This window comes from Sus scrofa, chromosome 6 (assembly GCF_054392235.1).
Source record: "Sus scrofa isolate SSC_HxYL_T2T_F1_AM1 chromosome 6, Sscrofa_HxYL_maternal_Yorkshire_Landrace_v2.0, whole genome shotgun sequence".
In the NCBI taxonomy this organism is placed as follows: Eukaryota; Metazoa; Chordata; class Mammalia; order Artiodactyla; family Suidae; genus Sus; species Sus scrofa.
In genome coordinates this window covers 169,554,487-169,579,467 of record NC_139388.1, presented here as the reverse complement: position 1 = coordinate 169,579,467, position 24,981 = coordinate 169,554,487, and the positions used below count along the sequence as shown (strand labels likewise).

Below are 24,981 nucleotides of genomic sequence, written 5' to 3'. Positions count from 1 at the left end.
CTCAGAGACCATTTGCTGCCTCTCTCACCATTCCAGCTCTTCTAGACCCCTTCCCATTCTTTCTTAGTTGATCGATTTCCTGTATCCCCTAAAGTCTCTAAACATGGTCAGGTAGCTCTCACTTTTAAAAACAAGTTTCTCGGAGTTCCCGTCGTGACTCAGTGGTTAATGAATCTGTCTAGGAACCATGAGGTTGCCGGTTCGGTCCCTGGCCTTGCTCTGTGGGTTAAGGATCTGGCGTTGCCGTGAGCTATGGTGTAGCTCGCAGCCGCGGCTCAGATCTGCCGTTGCTGTGGCTCTGGCGTAAGCTGGTGGCTACAGCTCTGACTAAACCCCTAGCCTGGGAACCTCCATGTGCCTCGGGAGTGGCCCTAGGAAAGGCAAAAAGACAAAAAGTAAAATAAAATAAAAACAGGTTTCTCAACCCCTTGTCCTATTGTAGTGACTGCCTGGAGTTACTTTCCATTTGTTCGCTGTCATATTTTTCCAAAGCCTACAGATTTCCTTCGCCTCCTTGTCCCTACTCACTCATCGTGACAGTTATGCCGCTGGACCTGCTTTCAGGGTACTGTTGGCTTCCTTTTTTTTTTTTTTTTTTTTGGTCTTTTTGCTATTGTTGTGAATGTTGTCATTTAGCGACTCCCTCATCATCCATCCAACCAAACCTGGGTATCATCCTACGGGACGATCCTCTGCCTCTAACCAGCTTCCAGTTACCATTGATTTTAACCTTCTTGACATTTCCTTCATCTAGCCTTCCTCTCCATCTCACGCGAGAGTCATAATCATCTCTCACTCGGATTTTGCAGCAGCTTCCTAATACTGTTTTGGTCTTTTAGGGCCACACCCACCACATGTGGAGGTTCCCAGGCTAGGGGTCTCATCGGAGCTGTAGCCCCTGGCCTACACAGCCACAGCCACGCCAGATCCGAGCCATGTCTGCGACTTACACAACAGGTCACAGCAATGCCGGATCCTTAACCCCACTGATCGAGGCCCAAACCTGCGTCCTCAGGGATGCTAGTCAGATTCATGTCCACTGAACCATGATGGGAACTCCTCTAATTCCTTATCTTTGGTCTTATCATAACCCATTCTTCACAGCTACTTCCAGAATGAGCTTTCTAAAAATTCGGATTTTGGTTTTTACTTCCAGGAGAAGCCCAAGCTCTTTAGCCCGGAATCCAGGTTTCTCCAGTATGGGACTTTCTTGGGGCTTAACTATACTCCTACCCTCCTCTAGAGAGGCTGAACTCGGAACAGTCCTCCAGTAGGCCAGGCTTATTGATTTTTGTGCCTATTCCCAGAAAGCCTTCTCTCTTCTCTTATAAACCATCTATTTATTTAATTAATTTATTTCATCTGTGGCTGCCCCAAGGTCTCTGAAGCTCCTGGGCCATGGATCAGATCCAAGCAGCAGTCGAGACTTGAACTGTAGCTGCAGCAATGCTGGATCTTGAACCCATTGTGCCGGGCCAGGGACTGAATCTGCCTTCCAGCACTCCCAAGATGCCACAGGTCCCATTGTGCCACAGCAGGAGCTCCTATTAATTCTTTATTATTATTATTGTTATTGTTATTGCTGCACCACAGCATGCAGAAGTTCCCAGGCCAGGGATCAAAACCGTGCCATAGCAGCAATCCGAGCTGCGGCAGTGACAACTCTGGATCCTTAACCCCCTGAGCCATGAGAACGCCCTCTCTTCGTTTTCCAAGATTCAGCTTCTCAGCACTGGTCCACTCTGCTGGCCCTCTTGTGGGCCCTTGGGTCTCCTATACAGATTTCTGTCATTGTGCCATTATTTTATTTGTCTGTCTCTCCTGCTAGCCTGAGTTGAAGAACAGGGATCATGTTTGGTTCTCCTGTGTATTCTAGTGTTAGCACGAGGCCTGGCATAAGGCACCCAGATGACGTTTCCTTGAGTAGTGAGACTTCTGTCAAGCTGCTTCAAACGTCAGCTCGCCCTGAAGTGTAGCCAAGCCCTGACCCCCTCCATCAATACAGAAAATACGCTGGGTGGGCAGACATATACAAGTCATACTTCCAAAGATAGACTGGGAGGAGTTCCCATTACGGCGCAGCAGACATGAGTCCTACTATATCCGTGAGGACGCGGGTTTGATCCCTGGCCTTGCCCGGTGGGTCAGTGATCTGGCGTGGCCATTAGCCTAGTGTAAGTCACAGATGTGGCTTGGATCCCACGTTGCTGTGGCGCAGGCTGGCAGCTACAGCTCTGATTTGACCCTTAGCCTGGGATTTCCATATGCCTCGGGTGTGGCCTTTAAAAAAGCAAAAAAAAAAAAAGACTGGGCAGGTGAGCTTGGCTGAGGTGTTGCTGCAGGACTCTTCCTTTTCATCCATCGCCCGTCTCTTGGGCAGCTACAGTTTCAGCCCCCGGCTTTCCCTGCCCCCGTCCCCCCAGGCAGGAACCATTGAGGAGAAGATCTTTCAGCGTCAGAGCCACAAGAAGGCACTGAGCAGCTGCGTGGTGGACGAGGAGCAGGATGTGGAGCGGCACTTCTCTCTAGGCGAACTGAAGGAGCTCTTTACCCTGGATGAGGCCAGCCTCAGTGACACACATGACAGGTGGGTGGCGTGCCCCTGCTGGCCATCATCTCGGACCACCCTCCACAGCCTGGAGAGGGGACCTACAGGAAGCCACAGCTCTGTCCTCTGTCTGCAGGTTGCGCTGCCGTCGCTGTGTCAACAACCAGCAGGTGTGGCCACCCCCCGACGGTTCTGACTGCACCTCAGACCTGGCTCAGTGGAACCACAGCACTGATAAGCGGGGGCTCGCGGATGAGGTACTCCAGGCTGCCTGGCACGCTGCCTCCACTGCCATCACCTTCGTCTTTCACCAGCGTTCCCACGAGGAGCAGCGGGGCCTCCGCTAATAACCAGCTGCTCTGGGTGTGGCTGTTGGAGGAAGGAGAGGGGAGAGGGGGTCCCTGTCCCATGGGGCACGGCTGAATTTTGTTCTCTGAGAGAAAAATCATCCAGAAGGGCTGCATGATGTTTGCCCAAAATTTATTTTTATAAGAAAACCTTTTGGTTAAAAAAGAAAAGGAAGGAATAAAGGTGTGAGAGGACTGAGGCCTGGGGACGGCATGGTGAGCCCAGCAGAGGAGAGGCCGGGTCGTGGGCACTTGTGCACGCCTCTAAAGCCTGGCTGCCTGCTTGAGGAGGGAGAGCAGGAATCCCGGGTCCGGGGGGGGCTGTCCTCAGCAACAGATGACCACTGTAACCTCCCGGCCCAAGGCTCCCAGGGTACTGGGGACGGGCCCAAAGGCTCTAAACCCAGTTGTGGGAATGCCTTTCTTTGCTGGGTTCCATCATCAAACCCTCCAGGACCTCAGCGCGAGGGAAGAAGGAAAAAAGAGAAAAACAGGTGGCAGAAAGAGAGAGACAGAATTGGTGTTTGGGAGTTCTGGGCAGCCCATGCCTCAGCCCCTGCAAGCTGATGGTACTGAGCCTGGGCCTTGGAGGCGTGGGCCCATCACATGGTGCTGACATAATCTGCAAAGGCTTGGGATGAGTCCCACGAGTCGCTAACCACATGGCAGGTGGCCCGGAGCCGTCGGATGGCTTCCCTGGCTGTGACTGCATCCTGGTCCAGCCAGTTCTGGAAGAGACGCAGGTGACCAAAGGCTCCACGGCCCCAGCGCTCTAGCCTCTTGGCGAACTCCAGAAGCCCGTCTGGCTTGATGCAGTTGGAACTGGTAGGGGTGAGATGGATTAGACCCCCAGGAAGCAGCTGATCCGTGACCTCTGTCGCTGCGGCGCCTTGCGTTATTCCCACCCCCATGTGTACCACCGCCCCCACCGTGTGTACCTGATATCCAGCTGACACAGGGAGGAGGATGAGTCTTCTGAGAAAACATCTGCCAGGGCCAGCAGGCCAGCGTTTCCTGGGGAGAAGGGGGAGCGCTCATCACCTCTGCCCAAGCACAGGGAGCGAGATATCCCGACCCAGTTCCGGCTGAGGAAGAGCCCAGCCTCCTGAAGCCCCGGCACAACTATATCCCAGCTCCCAGCTTCCTAGTGGAGAGGTCTGTGCATCCCTGAGTTTCCGGGTCAAAGGACCGCGTCCCCCCTCCCTTCTCAGGGCCCTGCCCCCACCCAGGCGGTTCCCTGGCAGCCGGAGGCCCTTCAGTGTGGAGTTGCCCTTCATAGCAGCAACCATCTCAGGCAGAAACTGGGCTGGGCGCTTCTCGAACAGGCGGCAGAAGGAGAAGGTAATCTCTGTCGAGAGAAAGTGGAGTGAGTTCTGACGGCAGCGTGAGGACTGGCGCTGTCTCCTAACCCGAGAGGGGCGATCTTAGCAAGGGGTGTGGACGTTTTTATAGCGTCTCTGAAAGAAAAGAATGTGTCCAAAATCCTAAGCAAGGGTGCAGCTGAATCAGGATTCAAACCAGAGCTTGAGCCCACAGAGGCGGCTCTCTGCGTGGACAGGTCCCCCTTCACTGCCTTCACGCAGGGATGGGCACCAGACAGAAGTCTGTGAGGGACCTGACAGCACACCTCCCCCTTTCCTCCGCCATGTGTCAGCCACTGGAAGGTAAGGCGCTCTCCGAGTGAGCAACGCCCCGTGTTTAGTGTTGGAAGAGTTGAGCTGGGGGCCGCTTGGAAGGATGGTGATGCAGGTTCTAGAACCACTTTACAGTCGAGGACATAAGGCCAGGAAAAGGACAGCGGCTTGCTTACTCAGACGGGTAGAGCTGCACTGAGGCCCCACAAGCGCCCAGGTTCTGGAGGAAGAACTTACCTTGAAGAGTCAAATTCTGGAGCAAGAAGAGCACCTCGCTCTGACAGTCAGCCAGGTTCATGTCATGGAAGCTCAGCCTCTTCAGGGTGAGGTTGTACTCTGGGGGGGGGGGGTGGACCTTAGCTTCCCGAAGGACAATGCAGGGTCCTCTCCTCCCCCCTTTACCACTCGCTGAGTCCTACCTTTGAGTGTCTGTAACACAAGCCCAAAGTCCTGGGGAGAGGCAAAGGTGGCGCTGTCCAGGGACAGCTGCTGCAGAGAACCTGAGGCCTTTAGTACAGAGCAGAGCAGTGGGGCTGGCTGGGCTCCCCGTGGAAATCCCATCTCCAATTGTTCCAGGCAGTTTTCTGGATATGGTAGGGAGAGAAGATGCTGGCTGGCCGTATCTACTTCATTCCCATTGCAGGTCCTGTCCTTAAAGGGTTTACTGAAAAATCATTTATTCAACTGCTTGTCCTTGAGCGCCTACATGTTAGGCGTTGTGCTCACGTGAGATTTAGTCCTTGCCCTTAACGGCTTTGAATCTCAGAAGACGAGACGACTCAGACTCACGTACAACAGCGCATGCAGAATGATGGGACAGGAGGTAAGGTATGGCACAGGGACCTAAGCTAGGCCAGTGGTGAGCTCTGTTCTGGAGACTGATTTGCCATGGTCACTTCCTGCTGGGCTTGTGTTGGTCTGGGACCAGTCTAACCTATGGTTATCTCTAAGAACAGCAGGCTCTGAAGAGGGAACAGATTCTGGATAAGCCAGGAATGAGTGGTAACAGGCCTGGAGTAAAGAACCTTTCTCTTCCTTGCACAGGTGGACCTGTACATGTGTATGGAGACAGACAGACACACACACACACACACAGTGCCTCACCTGGTATCTCCTCATCCCCAACTATGTGGCTAGGGGGCCCTGCATTCCCCGGCACAGCAGGGTTGTCCCTCTGGCTGGGGTGGTCAACACGAATGGAGAGGACCCGTAGCAGGGGCAGGGCTCGCACAATGGCACGTGTCAGCTCCAGAATGGGCAGTGGTGAGAACAGATCACTGAGATGTAGGGCCCGGAGACGGCATCCAGCCTGGCCTGACAGAGCCCGCAGGCTGTCCAGCAGGCGGAAGATATTAGAGCCCAGGCCTGTGGCAGGAAAGAGATTAGGTCAGTTGTGGGAGTTTTAGCAGGAAGAACATTTAGAGACAACTTCAAATATTGATAACTACCCAATCTGAGCTTTGAATCAGATTATTTTAAATCCATCTCAACTATTCATTGTCTTGCTTCTTCCTCAGGTAGCTGCTTACTGATGTCTCCAGGGCCATGCCCGCAAACATCAGTCAGAACAGAGTCACAAAAGCAGAAGATGGGATGTGGTGGGAAGCATGTGGCTGCTGGCTGAAACTAGTGAGCAGGACAGTGACCCAGGAAGGAAAACTTTCAAAAGAGTCACTGGATGGGAGTGGGGCAGAAAAGGGCGTAGGATCCTGAGAGGTTAGGACAGCGGATGAACGCCACGAACCAAATTGATTCCTTGAAATCCACACATTTCTCTCCCTGGACTGAACAAGCGCCTGCTGATGTACCCGGCACTTGGTAAATACGGCTTCTGCTAGATGGTCATGAGCAGCGGATCTTGTTCCTGCCTGTGTAGGCTGTTAACAAAACATGTGATGGGACCTGGGCGTAGACAACTGTGGAAGTACAAGGGATGGGTACTTAAGACTCAGTCCAGCCTGTACCAGTAACAACTCCAGCTGTGTCCTACAGGACTTAAAGAGACAGGCTAAAAGGAGGAAGAAAGGTGACTAGCAGACTAAATATATGTATCAAGACCTGAGGGAGAAAGGGTGGTGGGCTCCAAGAACTGAAAAATGCTCGATACTGCCGTGTAAAGTGTGAGGGAGGGAAGTGTTTTAAGATTCAACTATGGGGAGTTCCCGTCGTGGCTCAGTGGTCAACGAATCCAACTAGGAACCATGAGGTTGCGGGTTCGGTACCTGACCTTGCTCAGTGGGTTAAGGATCCGGCATTGCTGTGAGCTGTGGTGTAGGTTGCAGACACGGCTCGGATCCCGCGTTGCTGTGGCTCTGGCGTAGGCCAGTGACTACAGCTCTGATTTGACCCCTAGCCTGGGAACCTCCATATGCCGCAGGAAGTGGCCCTAGAAAAAGGCAAAAAGACCAAAAAACAAAAAAAGATTCAATTATGGAAGTAAATGGCTGAGAACAAGAATGACCCTATAAGTAAAACTAAGTGTGGTGACAGTGGAGTTCTTTGTGGCTCGGCAAGTTAAGAACCTGACATAGTCTGTGAGGATGTGGGTTTAACCACTGGTCTCAGTGGGTTAAGGATCCAGTGTCACCACAAGCTGCAGCATAGGTCACAGATGCGGCTGGGATCCAGTGTGGCTGTGGCCGTGGGCCGTGGCGTAGGCCTGCAACTTCAGCTCCAATTCAGCCCCTACCTCAAGAACTTCCATATTGCCACAGGTGCGGCCATTAAAAAAAAAGTATGGTGACAATAAGCCATTGAAGAATTTTTAGATGAATGTATGGAGTCAGGAGGAACTGCTAAAATGATGGGTTTAGGTGAGAAGTAGTGTATTCTGAACTAAGGATGTGGAGATAGAGAAGTGAATTTGAAGGATTGTAAAGATACTACCTGGTAACCAAACATGTGGAGTAAGAGAATCTAGGTTCCTCTTGGGCAATTGAGTCATCTGTGATATCAGCTGAGAACAGAGGAAGGTCAGTTTAGAAGGAAGATGCATTCAGATGAAGGAGGTGTATGAATCCTGTGCTGTGTACTAATCAGATGGACAAATAGGTCTGGAGTATAGAAGAAAGAGCTAGGCTAATGTCAAAATGGGAATGTCTTCAGCAAAGTTGCCTTTAAAACCAAGAGAATGGGAGTTCCCATCGTGGCTCAACGGGAAGGAATCTGACTGGCATCCATGAAGATGCAGGTTTGATCCTTGGTCTTGTTCTGTGGGCTGAGGATCCAGCGTTGCCGTGAGCTGTGGTGTAGGTCGCAGACACAGCTTGGATCTGCTGTGGCTGTGGCTGTGGCTGGCAGCTGGTAGCTCCAATCTGACCCCTACCCTGGGAACGTCTACATGCCGCGGGTGTGGCCCTAAGAAGACAAAAAATAAAACCGAGAACGAACAGTCATCCAGGAAGCATGCATAAAGTGGGAAAGCTCGGAGAACTCTGAACATTAATGTCCAGGAAGGGAGAAGAAAAATAATCCGAATATTTTGAGGTGGTAGAAATGAGACTATTTCAAGAAGAAAATAATACTTAGCAGCAGATGCTGCCGAGAACTGAGGACTGAAAGGTATGTTGGACTTAGCAACAAGGATGACATTCAGCCCTATGCCCTCAGTGCAGCAGAGGGGCTGTGAGAGCAGAGCACAAGTGACTTTTTTTTGTCTTTTTGCTATTTCTTGGGCCGCCCCTGCGGCATATGGAGGTTCCCAGGCTAGGGGTCGAATTGGAGCCATAGCCACCGGCCTACGCCAGAGCCACAGCAACGTGGGATCCGAGCCGCGTCTGCAACCTACACCACAGCTCACGGCAACGCCGGATCGTTAACCCACTGAGCAAGGCCAGGGATCGAACCCGCAACCTCATGGTTCCTAGTTGGATTCGTTAACCGCTGTGCCACGACGGGAATTCCACAAGTGACTCTTAAGGTGGACTGTGAAGAGCTGGAGAGATGAGCACAGCGGTTAGCATGGGATAGAGGAAGGTGGCAGTGGTAGTTTTGGGTGGATTCCTGAGTGAGAGAAGAGGTAGCATTACCCAGTGGTTTAAAAGCATGAATTCTGGAGCCAGGTTGCCTAGGTTTCAATTCTAGCTCGACAATTTACTGACCCACCCTGAGCAATCACCTGACCTCAGAGTTGCTGAAGGTTTAAATGAGTTAATAATACTTAAAATATGCCAGACAATAGACATTATATAAAAGTTCTTATTACTGAGACATTTGAAAATGAGCTTTTCTGGAGTTCCCGACGGGCACAACGGTGTTGGTGGTGTCTTGGGAGCACTGGAACACGGGTTTGATTCCTGGCCTGGCACAGTGGGTTAAGGATCTGGTGTTGCTGAGGTGTAGGTCACAACTGCACCTCAGATCTGATCCCTGACCTGTGAACATCATATTTCACAAGGCAGCCAAAAAAGACAAGAAAAATCAACTCCCCTAAGGAGGTGAGAGGGTGTGGGTTAGAGCACAGGTAGAAGAGTTAGCCTTAGATGAGACAGCCATTTCTGGGAGGGGAGGAAGAGTGCAGATGTAGGAGTTTATAGGTTGGTTAACAAGCTGAAGGAGTTCGTGTGTGATGGCCTCTCTTTTCCCTGTGAAGAGGGAGGTGAGAAAGAAGGGGGAAGGGTTTGGAAATAGAGTAAGGATTGGAGGTGATGTTGCAAACAAGGTTCACATGAGGTTGATGACTGACTGTATAAAGTAGCACCAGTCTGCAGGTATGTGACTTGTGTTCAGCAACCTAGGCAGATTACTGATTTTTTTTTTTTTTTTTTTGGTCTTTTTGCTATTTCTTGGGCCGCTCCCACGGCATATGGAGGTTCCCAGGCTAGGGGTTGAATCAGAGCTGTAGCCACTGGCCTACGCCAGAGCCACAGCAACGAGGGATCCGAGCCGTGTCTGCAACCTACACCACAGCTCTCGGCAACACCAGATCGTTAACCCACTGAGCAAGCACAGGGACCGAACCCGCAACCTCATGGTTCCTAGTCGGATTCGTTAACCACTGTGCCACGACGGGAACTCCAGATTACTGATTTTTTTTTTTCTTTTTTTGGGGGGCCGCACCTGTGGCGTATGGAAGTTCCCTGCTAGGGACTGAATCAGAGCTATAGCTGCTGGCCTGCATCCCAGCCACAGCAACATGGGATCTGAGCCGTGTCTATAACCTAAAACGCAGCTCATGGCAATGCCAGATCCTTAACCCACTGAGCGAGGCCAGGGATTGAAGCCGGGTGCCACAGATACAGGGCAGGTTTGTTTCCACTGAGCCACAATGGGAACTCCAGATTACTGGATTTAGCCAGAACTGAAGTTAGGCTAGCCAGGTACCACCAGGTGGGAAAGAAGTGAGGACGACTTTGCAGGTTGCTGGTTTGATTTTTTAAAAAAGTCCCACGCCTTTTTGTACAGCTGCTTCGATAAGACTGGTGAGAGCCAACCTCAGCCCTGCCTCGGTTTGCCTACTGTACCTCAAACAGCCTCGTTCCTCAGAGTCTCACTGCCCCTCAGGAACTCCTGCTTCCAGCTAGGTCAAGCCTGTAGACCTGGTGTTCACTTTGCCGAGCACTGACAGTCGGCCACTATTTCGTGTGTGTGCCTTCTGCCTCCCTGTGGGGCAGGCAGGGCCACATCTCTGGCTTCCTGATCATACCCCCCACCCACCCCCCTCCACAGGACTGGGCACAGGTGGTGCTGCTGGGAGACCAAACCCCTGCCCCTCCAGGGCACTCACCATTATAGGAAAGTGTGAGGCTCTCCAGAGACACCCAGGAGCTTAGCAGGTGGCACAGCGTCAGAGCCGCCTCTGTGGAGAGGGGAACCGTGAAGAGCTCCAAGGTGGAGATGCTGCGGAACCTCTGGGCTGCCTCCAGCGCTGGGAGCCCCAGGCAGCCGGGCTCGGATCCACCCAGAGCGCCACAGGCCACTTCCCCGATCTCCATCTCTTCCCCATCCTCCTTCTCACCCGCCACAATGAAAACAAAGTCATACAGGTCTTCAGACTCTACGGCAGCCCCCTGACGGGTGCGAGCACCCTTCTTCCCTGCAGCTCGCTTAAAGCGCTTCAGAGGCTTAGGCTGTGGGGCTGAGCTAGCTGGAGCCCGTTTAGATGATGTGGAGGAAGAGGCAGAGGCAAAGGAGGTGGTGGCTGGAGCAGAGGGTGGGCGTTTGGGGCCAGGAGCCTCATGGGAGGTGGCTGGAGGGAGCAGCTCCCTCTTAGGGTCTGTCCCGCCTGTTGTCAGGCTCTCCTGTGTGCTCCGGCGTGTTACACGAGTGGCGGGTGTGGCTCTGGCCGACTGCTTGGCTTCGCTCTTCCGCCGCGAGGCCATCAGCGCTGCAGCACATCGCTCAGCAGCATCCCGGCGAGGCCGGCGTGAGCCCAGCAAGAGAGACCCTTCATCTCGGGATGGGGCCCGGCCTCGGGAGGCCTCTCCACAGAGGCGGCAGGGGGGGCCCCCGGGGCCTGGCTGCCAGAAGCCAGCACTCATGGTGAGGATGAGAATGAAAAGGGCTGACTCAGGCACAGGCCAGGAGTACAGCGACACCTGGCTGACGGCCCCATGGTGAATAAGCTGGTGTAACAGCTGCCGAAGTGACTGCTGAGCAGCCACATCAGAAAAGAGCAGGTGTCGGAACTTGAGGGTGTGCAGGGAGCTGGCCAGGGTCTCCAGAACCCTGCGGTTGGGCTCTGCCACCAGCTCAGTTGCCCCCTGCAGCATGTTGCAGATGGTGAGCTGCCGGACGTGGCGGGAGCTATGCAGGAGAGGCGAGAAGCGCTGGTCACAAAGACGCCTGTCGGAAGACACATCAATGGTCCCACGTAGAACATGGGAAAAAAAGGCCTCCATAAACTTGGCTCGCCAACAGGTCACACTCTGAAAGCAGAGAACATTCCAGACAGCTGTGATGCTAAGAGTGCTACCCACAGAACTGTTAGCAACTTAGTTGCCTTCCTTCTGGGAGCTAGCTTTATACTAAGCCAGGTAACATTCTAAATAATTTATGCAAATTCATGCAATCCTCACATCTTTGGGGTATGTATTACTACTGGATCCATTTTATAGGTAAGAAGGCCAAGGCACAAAGGTGGTGACTGTTTGTAGTTACACGGCGAAGTGACAGGATTAAGATTTTAGCCCAGAAAATCTGGTTCCAGAGTATTTTGCGACAGTGCCTCTCAAGTGAAGCAATCCTATAAATTCTTGCATATTTGTTTCTAGAACCTGGTCCTTACTTTCCATTCTTAACACTTCCGTCTTTGTTCAGACACGTATCACCTCCCAGCTGGCAACTTCATTAGCTTATTGCTCTCTGTTCCCTTCCCAAACTTGCATGAGTCCACGAGATTCATCTCTGTGTTTTTTTGCTTTTTAAATGGCCGCACCTGCTGCATGTGGAAGTTCCTGGCTAGGTAGGGGTTGAGTCAGAACTGCAGCTGCTGGCCTACACCACAGCCACAGCAACGCCAGATCTGAGCCACATCTGCAGGCTACGCCATAGCTTCTGGCAGCGCTGGATCCTTAACCCACAGAGTGGAGGCCAGAGATTGAACCTGAATCCTCACAGGCACTGTTGGGTTTTTAACCTGCTGAGCCACAAAGTGAACTCCTGGATTCATCTTTATGTTAATTGTTCTTTAAAACCCCTCGTGTTACCCAACTGCCTGGGGGATCAGGGCTACAGCACTTTGGAAGTTCCCCAGCCTGGCAGGGCCTCTGCCTGCCTGAGAAGCTGTATCTCCCACATCTTGTTCATGAATGCTTTGCTCTGGCCAAACTGGCCACCTCACTGACCCAAACCTCTCTTCTGTGTCCTTTCCTGCATCTGCCAGAAATGCTCCCCATTGCCAAGCCAAGTAGACTTCCTGAAAGTGCTCTCTGAGGCCGTTAGTCTCATTGTCTTGGTCTGCCCCCACCCTTCCACCCCCACTCTACCCCTCCCTAAAGCTCTCCTGTTGGGACTACTCAAGTCTCACACATCGGTACATTTGTCTCGTGATGTTGCGTCTCTGCCTGGGTACACATCTTCACATCTTATCCCAACCAGATCAGAAATTCCTGGAGAGGAGGGACCAAGTCTTGGTATTTTTTTGGGGGGAGGCGCACCTATGACACGCAGTTCCCGGGCCAGGGATCAAACACGTGCCAGAGCTGTAACTAGAACCATCGCAGTGACAATGCCACGCCCTTAAAATCAGAGTCAAAGAGGAACTCCACTCTGATAAATTTAGAACTTTGGGAGTTCTCTTGTGGCTAAGCAGGTTAGGGATCCAGCGCTGTTGCTGGAGCAGCTCAGGTTGCTGATGTGGCACAGGTTCGACCCCTGGCCTGGGAACATGCTGCAGATGTGGCCAAGAAGAAAAAAACTGAACACGGGATTTTTAGCCTTTGGTTCACACCAGAATTTACTGTGGAGTTTTTTGTTTGGTTGGTTTTGGTTTTGGCAGTGCCCATGGTATACAAAAGTTCCTGGGCCACGGATCCAACCTGAGCTGCTGCAGTGACAACACTGGATCCTCAGTCTGCTGTACCACAAGAGGACTACTGCGCAGCTTTTTCCCAAAATTCATATGCCAGGTACCCAGACTTGTTGATTCTGTTATGTTACATCTGAGGTAAGGTCTATGCATCTTTTTTTTTTTTTATTCTGATGTATATCAGAGATTAGCAACTACTGCTACCTACCTCAAAAGGACACACAGACAAATGTTTCTCTAAGCCCCCCTTCTCTCCTAATGTGCTTAGAAAGTCCAATGACTTTGATAAAAGTGCCCGCTCTGCCACTACACTCTGCCTCCTTGAACTTCGTCATCTGTGAAATGTAGATAATACCACCTATTTCACAGGTTTATGATCAAATGAGACAAACACAAATTTAAAGCACTTGTAAACTATAAAATACGAAATGCCACCTCTGCTGCTGTTGATGAGAATTACCTCAGACAGGAAGTGTGAAATGGACTTGATGGAGGCGGAGCCTGTTAAGCAGGGTGCTTCTTGGGCTTGAAGCAAAGGCAGTGGGGCCTGAGGTTCCCCAAGGCCAAAAATAAGACACTTCGTTTGGTATTTGCCCTGCCTCCATGCATTCCCTCGTACCAGACTGACCCTGTTTACCTGAGGTCCTTAGCAGAACCTGGCCTCTATTATTCTCGGGCAAGCATCATTCCCCTTCCTGAGCCATTCCCTAAGACTGTGCCTGCCGTGGTAAAAACTAGGAAAGGCTTCATTTGAGCTGACTGCGTGGCATCAATAAGAGAGAAGGGGCTCTCCAGAAGCAGTGTTGGGGCAAGAGGGGAGCAGGAAAAAATGCCTGGAACCAAATCTCTACTTGCCTTAAGTGGAAGCAAAGAGGGTTTTCCTGAATCCTTCAAATCCTGCCTCGAGCTACACTTTTTTTTTACACATTTGCTGGGCCACACTCAAAGCCTTGAAAAATACTTGCAGGCTTCAACTTCACCAGAGAAAGAGATGGTTACTAAGAGATCTGGGCCTAAAATTTAGACAAAGATGTGACGATGAGACAAGATGGCTCCACCTTTTCTGACCGTAAGGCATGTGGCATATGTGCTATAGATAACTAAATACTGGGCTTTTTCAGATATTTTATTGGTGTATGAAGACAACAGGGGAGAATATGTGAAATTGGAGCAAATTTCAAATATTTGTTCCAGTTTAAAATTTGGGACAAATTTGAAGACCCCAGACATGTGATAGCCACAGCGAGCGCAGCTTGACATAGTGAGAGCATGCACTCCACAGCCAGGCTGCCTCAACTTGAATCCCAGGTGTGTGTTGCCCCCCCATGAACTGTATGTAACCTTAGGCAGTCACTTTTCCTCTCTGTAAAGTGAGGAATATACCTATATCTATATCAGAGGTTTTTTCTAAATCTTATTATAGTTGACCGAGTTGTGAAAATTAAATGAGCATCTAAAGTTAGCTGACATCTCAGTGGCCTCTCTCATGAATTAATGCATGAGCAGACAGCAATTCACTGCATTTTAGTCCATCACCTCCTTGCAGAAGATTCTATGCTGAAACTTCAAAACGGAGCAACACCTGAGATATCTTGCATACGACAGCTCAGACGAGGCAGAGATTTAAATACTTTCTTCTGGGTGAGAGTAGGGGAAATGAGGTACCACCAAAGAGGTGAAATGACATTTGCTTACCAACACCATCAATCCCTGGCCCATCCACAGTGCGCTGGCAGCTCAGACACTGGTCGGGAAGGAAGAAGTATATGTACCACCAGGGAGAGCTAAAGATTTTCTTATACTGTCTGCAAATGCTCATAAACTGTATCATCCACTGTTCTTCTGATAACAGAAATATTATTTGTGGAAATATAAGGAAGTATATATGTGACAAGTTATAGATAACTTGTTTTGCTAACACTGAGACAATTCTAAACAGTTTCAAATGCTGGGATTTTTTTTTTTTTAACATTATACCACAATGTGATTAAACATTTTTACCACCACATAAATACTTTTAGAATGACTTTATTAATATTTTGAAAATATGGATGTACTATATTTAATAATTTCCATATTATTAAATACTTAAAATTGTTTCTGGCTTTTTATATTAAAATTTGCTATAATGAACATCTGGAAATAAATCTTTGTAAGTATCTCAATTTTTTTTTTTTTTTTTTTTGGCAGTGCCAGCAGGATATGGAAGTTCCTGGGTCAGGGATTGAACCGGTGCCACAGTAGCGACCAAAGCCACTGCAGTGACAACGCTGGATCCTTAGCTTGCTAAACTATAAAGAGAATTCTGTCTGGGTTTTTGTTTGCTTGTTTTTTAGGGCCATACCCAAGGCATGTGGAAGTTCCCAGACTAGGGGCTGAATCAGAGCTGCAGCTGCCAGCCTATGCCACAGCCACAGCAATGCCAGATCCGAGCTGAGTCTGCAACCTACACTGCAGCTCAGTGCAATGCCAGATCTTTAACCCACCGAATGGGGCCAGGGATCATACCCACATCCTCATGAATACTAGTCAGGTTCATTACTGCTGAGCCACAATGAGAACTCCTCCCTCTCAATTTTTATATACTATAAGATATACTTCTTAAAAGTTCTAGTTGAAGAATTTGAGTATCTTAAAGACTATTGGCAATGCTTACCAGATTGCCCACCAAGAAAGCTGTAACATTTCTGCTTCCACCAAAAGCATGTGAAAACGCAAGTTCTACCCACCCTGGAATTATCTTCTAAAACAAAACCAAATTGAAACAAGGCTTCACTAATTTAAGAGGTATAATTTTACTTTCTCATTTATTATTAATGAGATTGAACATTTTTTACTTTTGTCTTTTTAGGGCCACACCCATGGCATACGGAAATTCCCAGGCTAGGGGTCAAATTGGAGATGCAGTTGCTGGCAATGCAGGATCCGAAAAGCACCTGCAACCTACACCACAGCTCACAGCAACGCCGGATCCTCAGCCCACTGAGTGAGGGCAGGGATTGAACCCATTTCCTCATGGATACTAGTCAGATTTGTTACCCCTGAGCCACAATGGGATCTCCAACGTTTTTTACATTATTGAAGGTTTTTGCATATTTTGTGATTTGTCCAAATCTTTACTCATTTTATTCTACTAGGATATTCACCTGTGTCTTATTCTCTGTATCCTTTTATTTATTTACTTATTTATTTGTCTTTTTAGGGCTGCACCCGTGGCACATGGAGGTTCCCAGGCTAGTCAAATCAGAGCTGTAGCCGCTGGCCTACGTCACAGCCACAGCAATGCCAGATCCAAGCCGCATCTGCAACCTACACCATAGCTCATGGCAACACCAGATCCTTAACCCACTGATTGAGGCCAGGGATTGAACCTGTGTCCACATGGATGCTAGTCAGATTCGTTTCCACTGAGCCACAACGGGAACTCCTGTATCCTTTTATTTTGCAAATATAGTTGCGAACATTCTTTTCTAGTTTATGTACCTTTTAAATTGTGTTTATAGTGTTGGCATTTTATATGGTGAAATGTGTCTATATTTTGTTTTTTGGTTCTGCACACTTTAGTGATTAGCATGCTCCACCCTTTATTCTTTTTTTAAATTGCTTTGTATTTTTACTTTTTACAGTGTAATCTTTAACCTATACAGAAATTGAGTATATTGTGAAGTGAGGTTCTAAGTTTATTTTTTCCAAATGGTTAGCCAGTTACTAGAGAATCATTTATTGAATAATCCTTTATTTCCCCATTGCTTTGTCTCCAGAATATCTGTTTTATTTCATAGATCTCTTCATACTACACGGTTTGAATTACTATTGCTTTATAAGGGGGCTCTGTCTATCTTGCTCATCACTGTATACCTAGAAATTAGCGTAGTGCCTAGAACTGAGTAGTCACCAGTAACTGCTTGAATTATGAATCAAGTGAGAGTTACTGTTTTGCAAAAGTGGAACGTGGAAGAAGACACCCCCTGGAATGGATATGCTCCAAGTCAGGACTTCTGTGTAGGCTACTATTAGGCCATAAGCCTGGGGCTTCCTAAATGTTCTGAAATACTCTGAGACAAGGAAACAGATAACAAGTAGATATTCCACTCCAGCAAGCTTGAGATAATGTTGAAAAAAGCTTTCTCAAAGAGAGAGATTATAATCTCCATCACCTGCTAGTCAACCACACTACTCGGGAGACACTGTAAAAGACTAAGTCTCGTGTTTTTTTTGAAGGTTGCAGGAAGCTGTTGCTGTTTTCTAATATTCTTGAGTTCCCTTCTCTTCCTCATAAGGCCTAATTTCTATACACAATGCCTGAGAATTTTGTTGGGCCTCACTCAATGTTATTACATGAAACTCTAGAAGTTGCATTTAGGTCTAGAAGTAGAGAAGCTGAAGTATATACAGTCGGATGTTACTAAATCTAGTGTACCCTCTAAAATTAAATCTCCAGTTCCTGATAAGGGCTTGTTTTCTTATCATTTGGCCTCATTCACCATATAAAGCCCAGTTCAAATACTTCTTCCTAGGAGAGACTTTCTTTTTTTTCTTTTTTTGTCTTTTGTCTTTTTTGGGCCACACCCATGGCATATGGAGGTTCCCAGGCTAGGGGTCTAATCAGAGCTGTAGCCGCTGGCCTACACCACAGCCACAGCAACACCAGATCCGAGCCGTGTCTGCAACCTACACCACAGCTCACATCAACGCCAGATCCTTAACCCACTGAGCAAGGCCAGGGATCGAACCCGCAACCTCATGGTTCCTAGTCGGATGCATTTCTGCTGCGCCATGACGGGAACTCCTAGGAGAGACTTTTTTGCTCCCTTCTCCCTCCATCTCCTCACTCTACTCGATCATACCATTTGCCCTCCCATACATGATGTATTTGTTTGCACATTTCCTCACTAAACTGGTAGTTCCTCATGATTGGGGACTGTGCAAAAAAAAAAAAAAAAAAAAAAAAAAAAAAAAAAAAAAATCAGGGACTGTGTCTGTACTTCTAGCATATCACATAAGACATGGTATGTAGTAAGTTTTAGCAAATGTTTCTTGAACTCAATCTGTCCTGTCACCTAATTTTGGAGCAGCAAAAGGAATTCTGCTTCAATGAGAGCTAAAGTGAGTTATATCTGAACCCATGAATAACAGAATCTCAGGGCTAAAAGGAGCCCTGAAAGATATCTTGTCCGCCACCTCTAACAATGCTAAATTTCTTCTACCATACCCTTGTGTGAGGTAGCTATCCAGAATCCATTAAATATTAAACAGTGATGGGAAGCTTATTACCTCTGGAGTTAAACTTGTTTTATCGCCAATAAGTTCAGAGTTTAAACATTCCACATTTAGTTTAGCAAAAATGTATCCTTCTTTAGCTGCCACCCAGGACAAGTCTATTAATCCTTCTTTCACATATTTCAAGACAGTTCATGTTCCCCAAGTCTTCTCCTTTTCAGGAAAAACAACTCCAGTCTTCCAAAAGTGACTCACATGATGAGGTTTGACTTCTTTCTCCGAACTCCAGGCACAGCCTGACCACTGCAGAGCCAGGCAGATCTACCATTTCCCTTGTCCTTCAGTCTACAGTTCAGTTACATTAGCTCACATGGCTCAGGACAGAGTCATCACATGAGTGGCTCCAGCACGGTGTCAACTGAAACCCCCTGAAATTTTCTCTATACAAGCTGCTGCTAGGCGAGACCCCTCCCCCCATTACCCTGAGAGTGCAGTTGGAATTTTTTAGACTCAAGTGAAGAGGTGATTTATTCTATCAAACTTCGTCTTGTTAGGTCTGACCACTGCTCCAGCCCTGCCAAGACCTGAATCAGGTTCTGCCATCCACTGTGATCACTACCTTTCCCTGTTTTGCATCACCTGCAAATATGGTGAGTAAGCACATCAGTGATCAATGTCAAATGGAAAAGAACAAGCCATCAGAACTCTCTTCCCAAATTCATTCCATCCCTGCCCCTGCACTTTACCAATACACTGCTTATGTCTGTGTGCTGTTCCTGCTTTCACTGTGCAGAGTCAGGCCAGAGTTCAAGCTGGTGCCTTAACTTACTTCCAGACTGGAAGGCCTTGTCTTCATCAGCTCATCCCATAGTCGGCGCCAAATGGCCTGAGTAGAGAGGCCTGTAGAGAGAAAGACCACATTTATTTGGCTGCTCCTTGGTCACCATGAGTGAAGCACATCGGCCTTTTAATGTCCTTTTTTAGAAACAATATGGCAGAGTGGTAAAGCGCACCGGCTCGAAAGACAGACTGCTTGGGTTAAATATCTGCAAACCATATTCTATCTGTGCGACTTGAGCAAATTGCTTAATTTTTTTGCATCTCAGTTTCTTTATCTATAAAATGTAGTTAATAATAGCTATTTCACAAAGTTGTTGAAAATACTAAATGAGTTTCTCCAAGTAAAGTGCCTATGACAGTGTTTGGAACATGCAGGTTAGTTAGATAAATGTTAGATATTAACAGAGGTGTCCAATGAGGGGCTTGGGAGGCAGCTGGGTAAAATAGAAAAGCTAAGATTCAAAAAACTGTGTTCTGGCAGAGCCTTCGTGTCTGCCCACCTGTACCTCTCACAAGCATCCTCTATAGGATGCATATATATATATATATATATATATATATATTTTTTTTTTTTTTGTCTTTTTGCCTTTTCTAGGGCTGCACCAGCGGCATATGGCGGTTCCCAGGCTAAGGGTGAATCAGAGCTGTAGCTGCCGGCCTACGCCAGAGCCACAGCAACACGGGATCCGAGCCGAGTCTGCAGCCTACACCACAGCTCATAGCAACGCCAGATCCTTAACCCACTGAGCAAGGCCAGGGATTGAACCCGCAACCTCATGGTTCCTAGTTGGATTTGTTAACCACTGAGCCATGACAGGAACTCCCCAAAGCATCTTATCTTAGTAAATCTATTTCTTGCTTATCAAAAAAAACCCACAAACAAACAAACAAAAAAAAACTGGTGTCTATCTGGCTTTGCTATTAATTGTGCTGTGCCGGTGGTTTCACCTTTATTAGTATAACAGGGATCACATGTTTGTTCTGTGTTTCACAGGACACTGAGGAATCAGATAAGGAACTAGGTGTGAAGGTACTTCTTGAAAAGCATGAAGTTCTATGCAGGTATCAGGTGTGATATTTACCTGAAGAACATCATGGTGCCTTGCTTACAATCACTGAGAGAAAGACAGAAAAACACTCACCTTTCTTGAGGGCAGTTTCCTCAATCCTCTCCAAGTAATATATATTGAGCAGAGGTAAGATGCTTTGAAGTATTGGGCCTGGGAGGGCTACAAAAACCAAACACAAAATTTACTTTTTTTCTCCCAGGGTTACAAGCATTATTTTTCCTACTGGAAAGGAAAACAGAAAGAGACTTCTCATTTGGCAAGTAGAACCTGTAAAAGCTAACCTAAGTCTAATTCAAACTCTGGTCTACTTATCTTCAGCCATTTAGTTCGCAGCTGGAATTTCAGGGGCATGCATATCTTTGAGGGTAAGATAGTTCCACAGAGCAAGCTGACAGGCTCATTTAGGAGTTGGTAGTTCACTTCTGCCCAAGTATAATGAATCATTCTGCGTTCAAAAAGTCCTATGGAATATAGGACTTTTAAAAAGGATTTTAAAAAGGCCTTTAAAATCTGGGCCCTGTTAATTTCTCCAGGTCTCTGCTTTGCCTCCTACACTTCAGCCTTACTAAGTGACTTTTTTCATTTTACCTGACTCCCTGTTTTCTGCCCCTGTGCCTTCGTCATTCCATTCTCTCCACCAGGAGGAATGTCCTTGCCACTTTTAGCATACCAACTACTCATCTTTCATGTATCACATGCCCTTTATTAAGTCTTTCCTGAATTCCCTTCCCCCTCTTCCAGTGGCCACTTTCATCCTTTGGGCTCCTACTATACCCTGAACTAGTACTTTCCTATGAAGAGTAGAAATAATTAGGCTCTCTATTCAATATATCTTTTTTCCCCTTGTTTTTAGGGCCACACTCGCAGCATATGGAAGTTCCCAGTCTAGGGGTTGAATCAGAGCTGCAGCTGCTGGTCTATGCCGCAACATGGGATCCAAATAGTGTCTTCGACCTACACCGCAGGTCATGGCAACACAAGATCCTTAACCAACTGAGTGAGGCTAGGAATTGAACCTGCATCCTCATGGATACTAGCTGGTTTCATTACCACTGAGCCACAATGGGAACTCCCTAAATTCAATACATCTTTTTCTTTTTTTTTTTTTTAGGGCCAAACCAGCGGCATATGGAGGTTCCCAGGCTAGGGGTCTAATTGAAGCTACAGCTGCCAGCCTACACCACAGCCTCAGCAATGCAGGATCTGAGCCGTGTCTTCAAACTACACCACAGCTCGTGGCAACGCCAGATCCCTAACCCACTGAGCGAGCCCGGGGATCGAACCCACAACCTCATGGTTCCTAGTTGGATTCGTTTCTGCTGTGCCACAACGGGAACTCCTAAATTCAATATATCTTTAAAACAAAACTTGCCCTTGCTGACTTCCCTAGATCTATCTGAAAGGCACTACAATATTGTGGCTAAATGGTTTAGTCTCTAGAGTTGGACAAAACTGAGTGAAATTCTGATTGTGCCACTTAATTATGAATTCATGGACAAAGTAATGTTTTTGAGCCTCAGTTTTATTTTTATTATTTATTATTTTTTTATTTTTTGTCTTTTTCTAGGGCCGCGCCCACAGCATATGGGTGTCCCCAGGCTAGGGGTCCAATTAGAGCTGTAGCTCCCAGCCTATGCCAGAGCCACAGCAATACGGGATCTGAGCCGCGTCTGTGACCTACACCACAGCTCATAGCAACGCTGGATCCTTAACCCACTGAGCGAGGCTAGGGATCAAACCAGCAACCTCCTGGTTCCTAGTCGGATTCGTTAACGACTGAGCCAAGACAGGAACTCCAAGCCTCAATTTTAAAATGGAGATAACAACTACCTCATAAGATTGTTATGAAAAACTAAAGATCACGCTTGCAATCTTTTGTAGACCATGACTGGCCATAATCTCACTAAATGTTAGCTATTATTATTCTTATTAAGTCAACAGCATCTCTATCCTGCCAAGAACAAGTCTTGAGATTTTGTTGTTGTTGTTGTCTTTTTAGGGTTGCACCTGCAGCATATGGAGGTTCCCAGGCTACGGGTCTAATCGGAGCTGCAGCTGTTGGCCTACACCATAGCCGCGCCTGCAACCTACACTGTAGTTCACAGCAACTCCGGATCCTTAACCCACTGAGTGAGGCCAGGGATGGATCCTGTGTCCTCATGGATACTAGTCAGATTCGTTTCCACTGAGCCATGATGGAAACTCCAAGATTTTGGAGTATACCATACCTAAGGCAACTCTTTGAAAACTTATTTTCCAGGATCTCCTTTTATCTTTACTTGTGGAATAAATGAATTGATAGCCAAGACCTCAGTACAATTCTTTGTTCGTGATAGGTATTCAGTGTACCTGCTAAAGAAAAGCATTAATTCCCAGTGCTCTTAATTAATGCAGTCTCTCTACTGCATTCAAGATAAAGTTCAAGTTCCACATCCTGGCATTCAAGGTATAACATACCTGTTCTATCCCTCTTTATATCTTTTCCTGCTGCCTCTACTCACCTTCCCCTTCTCTCTCCCTATACAAAGAAATGCTAGTCCGATACTTCCAGGAAGGCGTTCCTGGCTGTTAGCCCACACAGACCTTCCTCCAAAACAGCACCGCTTAGCAGGCTTCTTACATGACCCTTCCGAAGGGTCTAACCTATGGCCACAGGAGCTCTTCCTCCGCTTCCCTCCAATAAGCTCCCTTCTGTTTAGCCAGCCCCTCGACAGACACAGGGATGCTGATCCCCTATTATCCACAAACTCCTCTCTTCCTTTCTCCATTCACTTTAAGCCAGGCTCTTCCCTATTCTTTCCAGCCGGCACCTTTAATGCTTCCCGTTCCCAACCTGGCCCACCACCCCCAGTCCTCTTCCCTCCTAGCCAATTTTAGTGTCCTAGAAGCTCCAGGCTGACACAGCCAGATCCACTGTGCAGTCTTCCACATTCCCCAGGATTTTCTGAGTCTCCTGGCCAGAGCCACTGAGAATTTTCTCACTCCCTACAGGCCAGTCTGACTCTACTCTTCTTAGCTTTTGATACAGGGAGGGCTCCCCCCACCCCAGGACTTCAGACGGTCTTCCCCCACCAGACCAGACACTTGGGCCTCTTCCAAAGCCTTGCCTGACCCCCACCTCACCAAGGGCCTTCCTACATCGCTGTGCCTCCCCAACCCCTAGACAACTTTGGGGCTTATTCCTGGAGGCCCAACCCCCTAAACCCCCCAGCCTTTTCTCCACATCAGCCTCCTCCCAGTATTACCCAACCCCTCCATCCCGGGACTTCAGGTCCCCACTGCTGACCTCACTCACGGGGCGGGGGGGGGGGGGGGGGCTTCCTCCTGAAAAGACCCTTCTCTTCTCTCTTCTTCCCCCCCTCCCCCTCAAGGCCCGGGGCCTCCTCTCCTGTCACCGCTCCCTCCGCTCCCTCTTCCCCGGCCCGCGGCCCGGCCTGCCGTGTCCTGGGCAACTTCGGCCCTGGCCTCGGGGCCCCAGCCCCTCCCACCCGCAGTGTCAGGCCCGCGGCCTCCGTGGGCTCCCCCACCCCGCCCCGCGCGCCAGGCCTCCCCCCAGGGCCCTCACTTTCCTCTCTTTCACTCGCTCCCCGTGCCCAGGTCGCCGACCCGCGTCCTCTTCCTCAGCTGCCAGGCTGCGGCGGGCGGTACCCCCCGCACGGCCGGGCCTCCTCCGGCCCGTCCGGCTGCAGGCCTCCCTCCTCCGTGCCGCGGCCCGCCCGGCCGCGGGTCCTCGCAGGCTCCCCGGCCCTCATCCCGGGGCCCCAGCCCGCCCGCCTCTGCTGCTCAGCCCGCGCGCTCTCCACCGAGGCCGGGCCGGCCGCTCTCGGGCCCGGGGCCTCCTTTCAGTCCACTCGGACCCGGGCCTCCTAGCGGCGCCGCGCCCCCTTCCAGGTCGGGATCCCCGGGCCGCCGCGGCCAATCCGAGCGGCTCCGGCGCTCCGTGCCCTGCCCGTCAGTCTGCCGCTCAGTCCGTTTGGCACCGAGGCCCGGGCCACAGATCGCTCCCTCCGGCCCCGGGCCGTCGGACAGGCCTCGGCGCCCCGCGTCTTTCGGCCTCTCCCGCTGCCTCATCCCCGCACTCTGCAGCCCACTGGCCGCCCTCGCCCAGCGGCTTGGCCTCCGGCGCCTCGAAGCCCGCAGTCTGCCCTGCGGACACCCGCGGCCCCGCGCCGTCGGTCAGCTGAGGTGGCCCCGGGCCTGGCCTCCCGGCCTTGGGCCGGGCCTCCCCGCCTCGGCCCCCGCCCCCCAGCAGCAGGTCTCCCGCTGCCCGTCCGTTCAACATCCGAGACTCTGCAGCCCGGCCCAGCCCGAGTGTCACTTCGGTGCCCACAGCCCGGGCCGGCAGTCCCGCCTCCGCAGCCCGGGCCCTGCCTGCTTCGTCCCAGACCGGGCCTCCTGGCCTCGCCACCCGCGCCCCCCAGCCAGGCCGCGGTGCGGGTCCACCTGCTGGTTTGGTCTCCGACCTTACTGCCTCAGCCCTGTCAGTCACGGAATTCACGCTCCGACCCCACGATATGCCTTCCAGTGCCCGGGGCTGGGCCTTGCCCCAGGCCTCCCGGCCTCGCCCCCCGCGCCCCCCGGTTGCGGGGCCGCCTCCGCTCCTTGCCAGAGGTAGCCCTTCACCCCGCGACTTACCCCACACCCCACTCTCCAGAACCCCCATATGGGCGCTCACCGCCCGCCCGCACAGCTCGAACAGGGCGGGGGGAGCGCTGGGGCCCGAGGCCGAGCTCTTCGCTGGCGCCGCCTCCCGGGACGTGGCCTCCATGGTCGTTGCCGCCGCTACCTCACAGAACCAGCAACTCCGGGCGCGCCAGGCCTCGGGCGCCGCCATCTTGGGGAGGTGCGCGAGCCC

At 49.9% G+C, this 24,981-nt stretch overlaps 2 protein-coding genes across 6 annotated transcripts in view; one reads left to right on the top strand and one right to left on the bottom strand.

Moving 5' to 3' along the window:
- The window catches only part of RAD54L (RAD54 like), a 27,529-nt gene extending 24,435 nt beyond the window's left edge, over window positions 1-3,094 (top strand). The window contains 2 exon segments of one of the 3 annotated variants that reach the window (NM_001123183.1): window positions 2,424-2,587; window positions 2,685-3,094. In NM_001123183.1, coding sequence (NP_001116655.1) covers window positions 2,424-2,587; window positions 2,685-2,895 — 375 coding nt within the window. In that variant the 3' untranslated portion in view covers window positions 2,896-3,094. 3 annotated transcript variants of the gene reach the window in all.
- Window positions 3,012-24,981, bottom strand: LRRC41 (leucine rich repeat containing 41). 3 transcript variants are annotated; one of them, XM_084965180.1, is made up of 11 exons: window positions 24,570-24,709; window positions 22,355-22,478; window positions 20,199-20,285; window positions 19,046-19,116; window positions 10,255-11,395; window positions 5,634-5,894; window positions 4,949-5,113; window positions 4,767-4,865; window positions 4,121-4,243; window positions 3,834-3,909; window positions 3,012-3,717 (listed from the first exon to the last, which is right to left on the bottom strand). In XM_084965180.1, the coding sequence occupies exons 4-11, from the start codon at window positions 19,070-19,072 to the stop codon at window positions 3,498-3,500; spliced, it is 2,112 nt and encodes a 703-aa protein (XP_084821306.1). In that variant the 5' UTR covers window positions 19,073-19,116; window positions 20,199-20,285; window positions 22,355-22,478; window positions 24,570-24,709; the 3' UTR covers window positions 3,012-3,497. The 3 variants fall into 3 exon arrangements, with proteins under 3 accessions (XP_084821306.1, XP_003128072.3, XP_084821305.1); XM_003128024.6 differs by lacking the exons at window positions 22,355-22,478; window positions 24,570-24,709 and adding an exon at window positions 24,762-24,981; XM_084965179.1 differs by lacking the exon at window positions 22,355-22,478 and having other exon boundaries at window positions 24,590-24,709.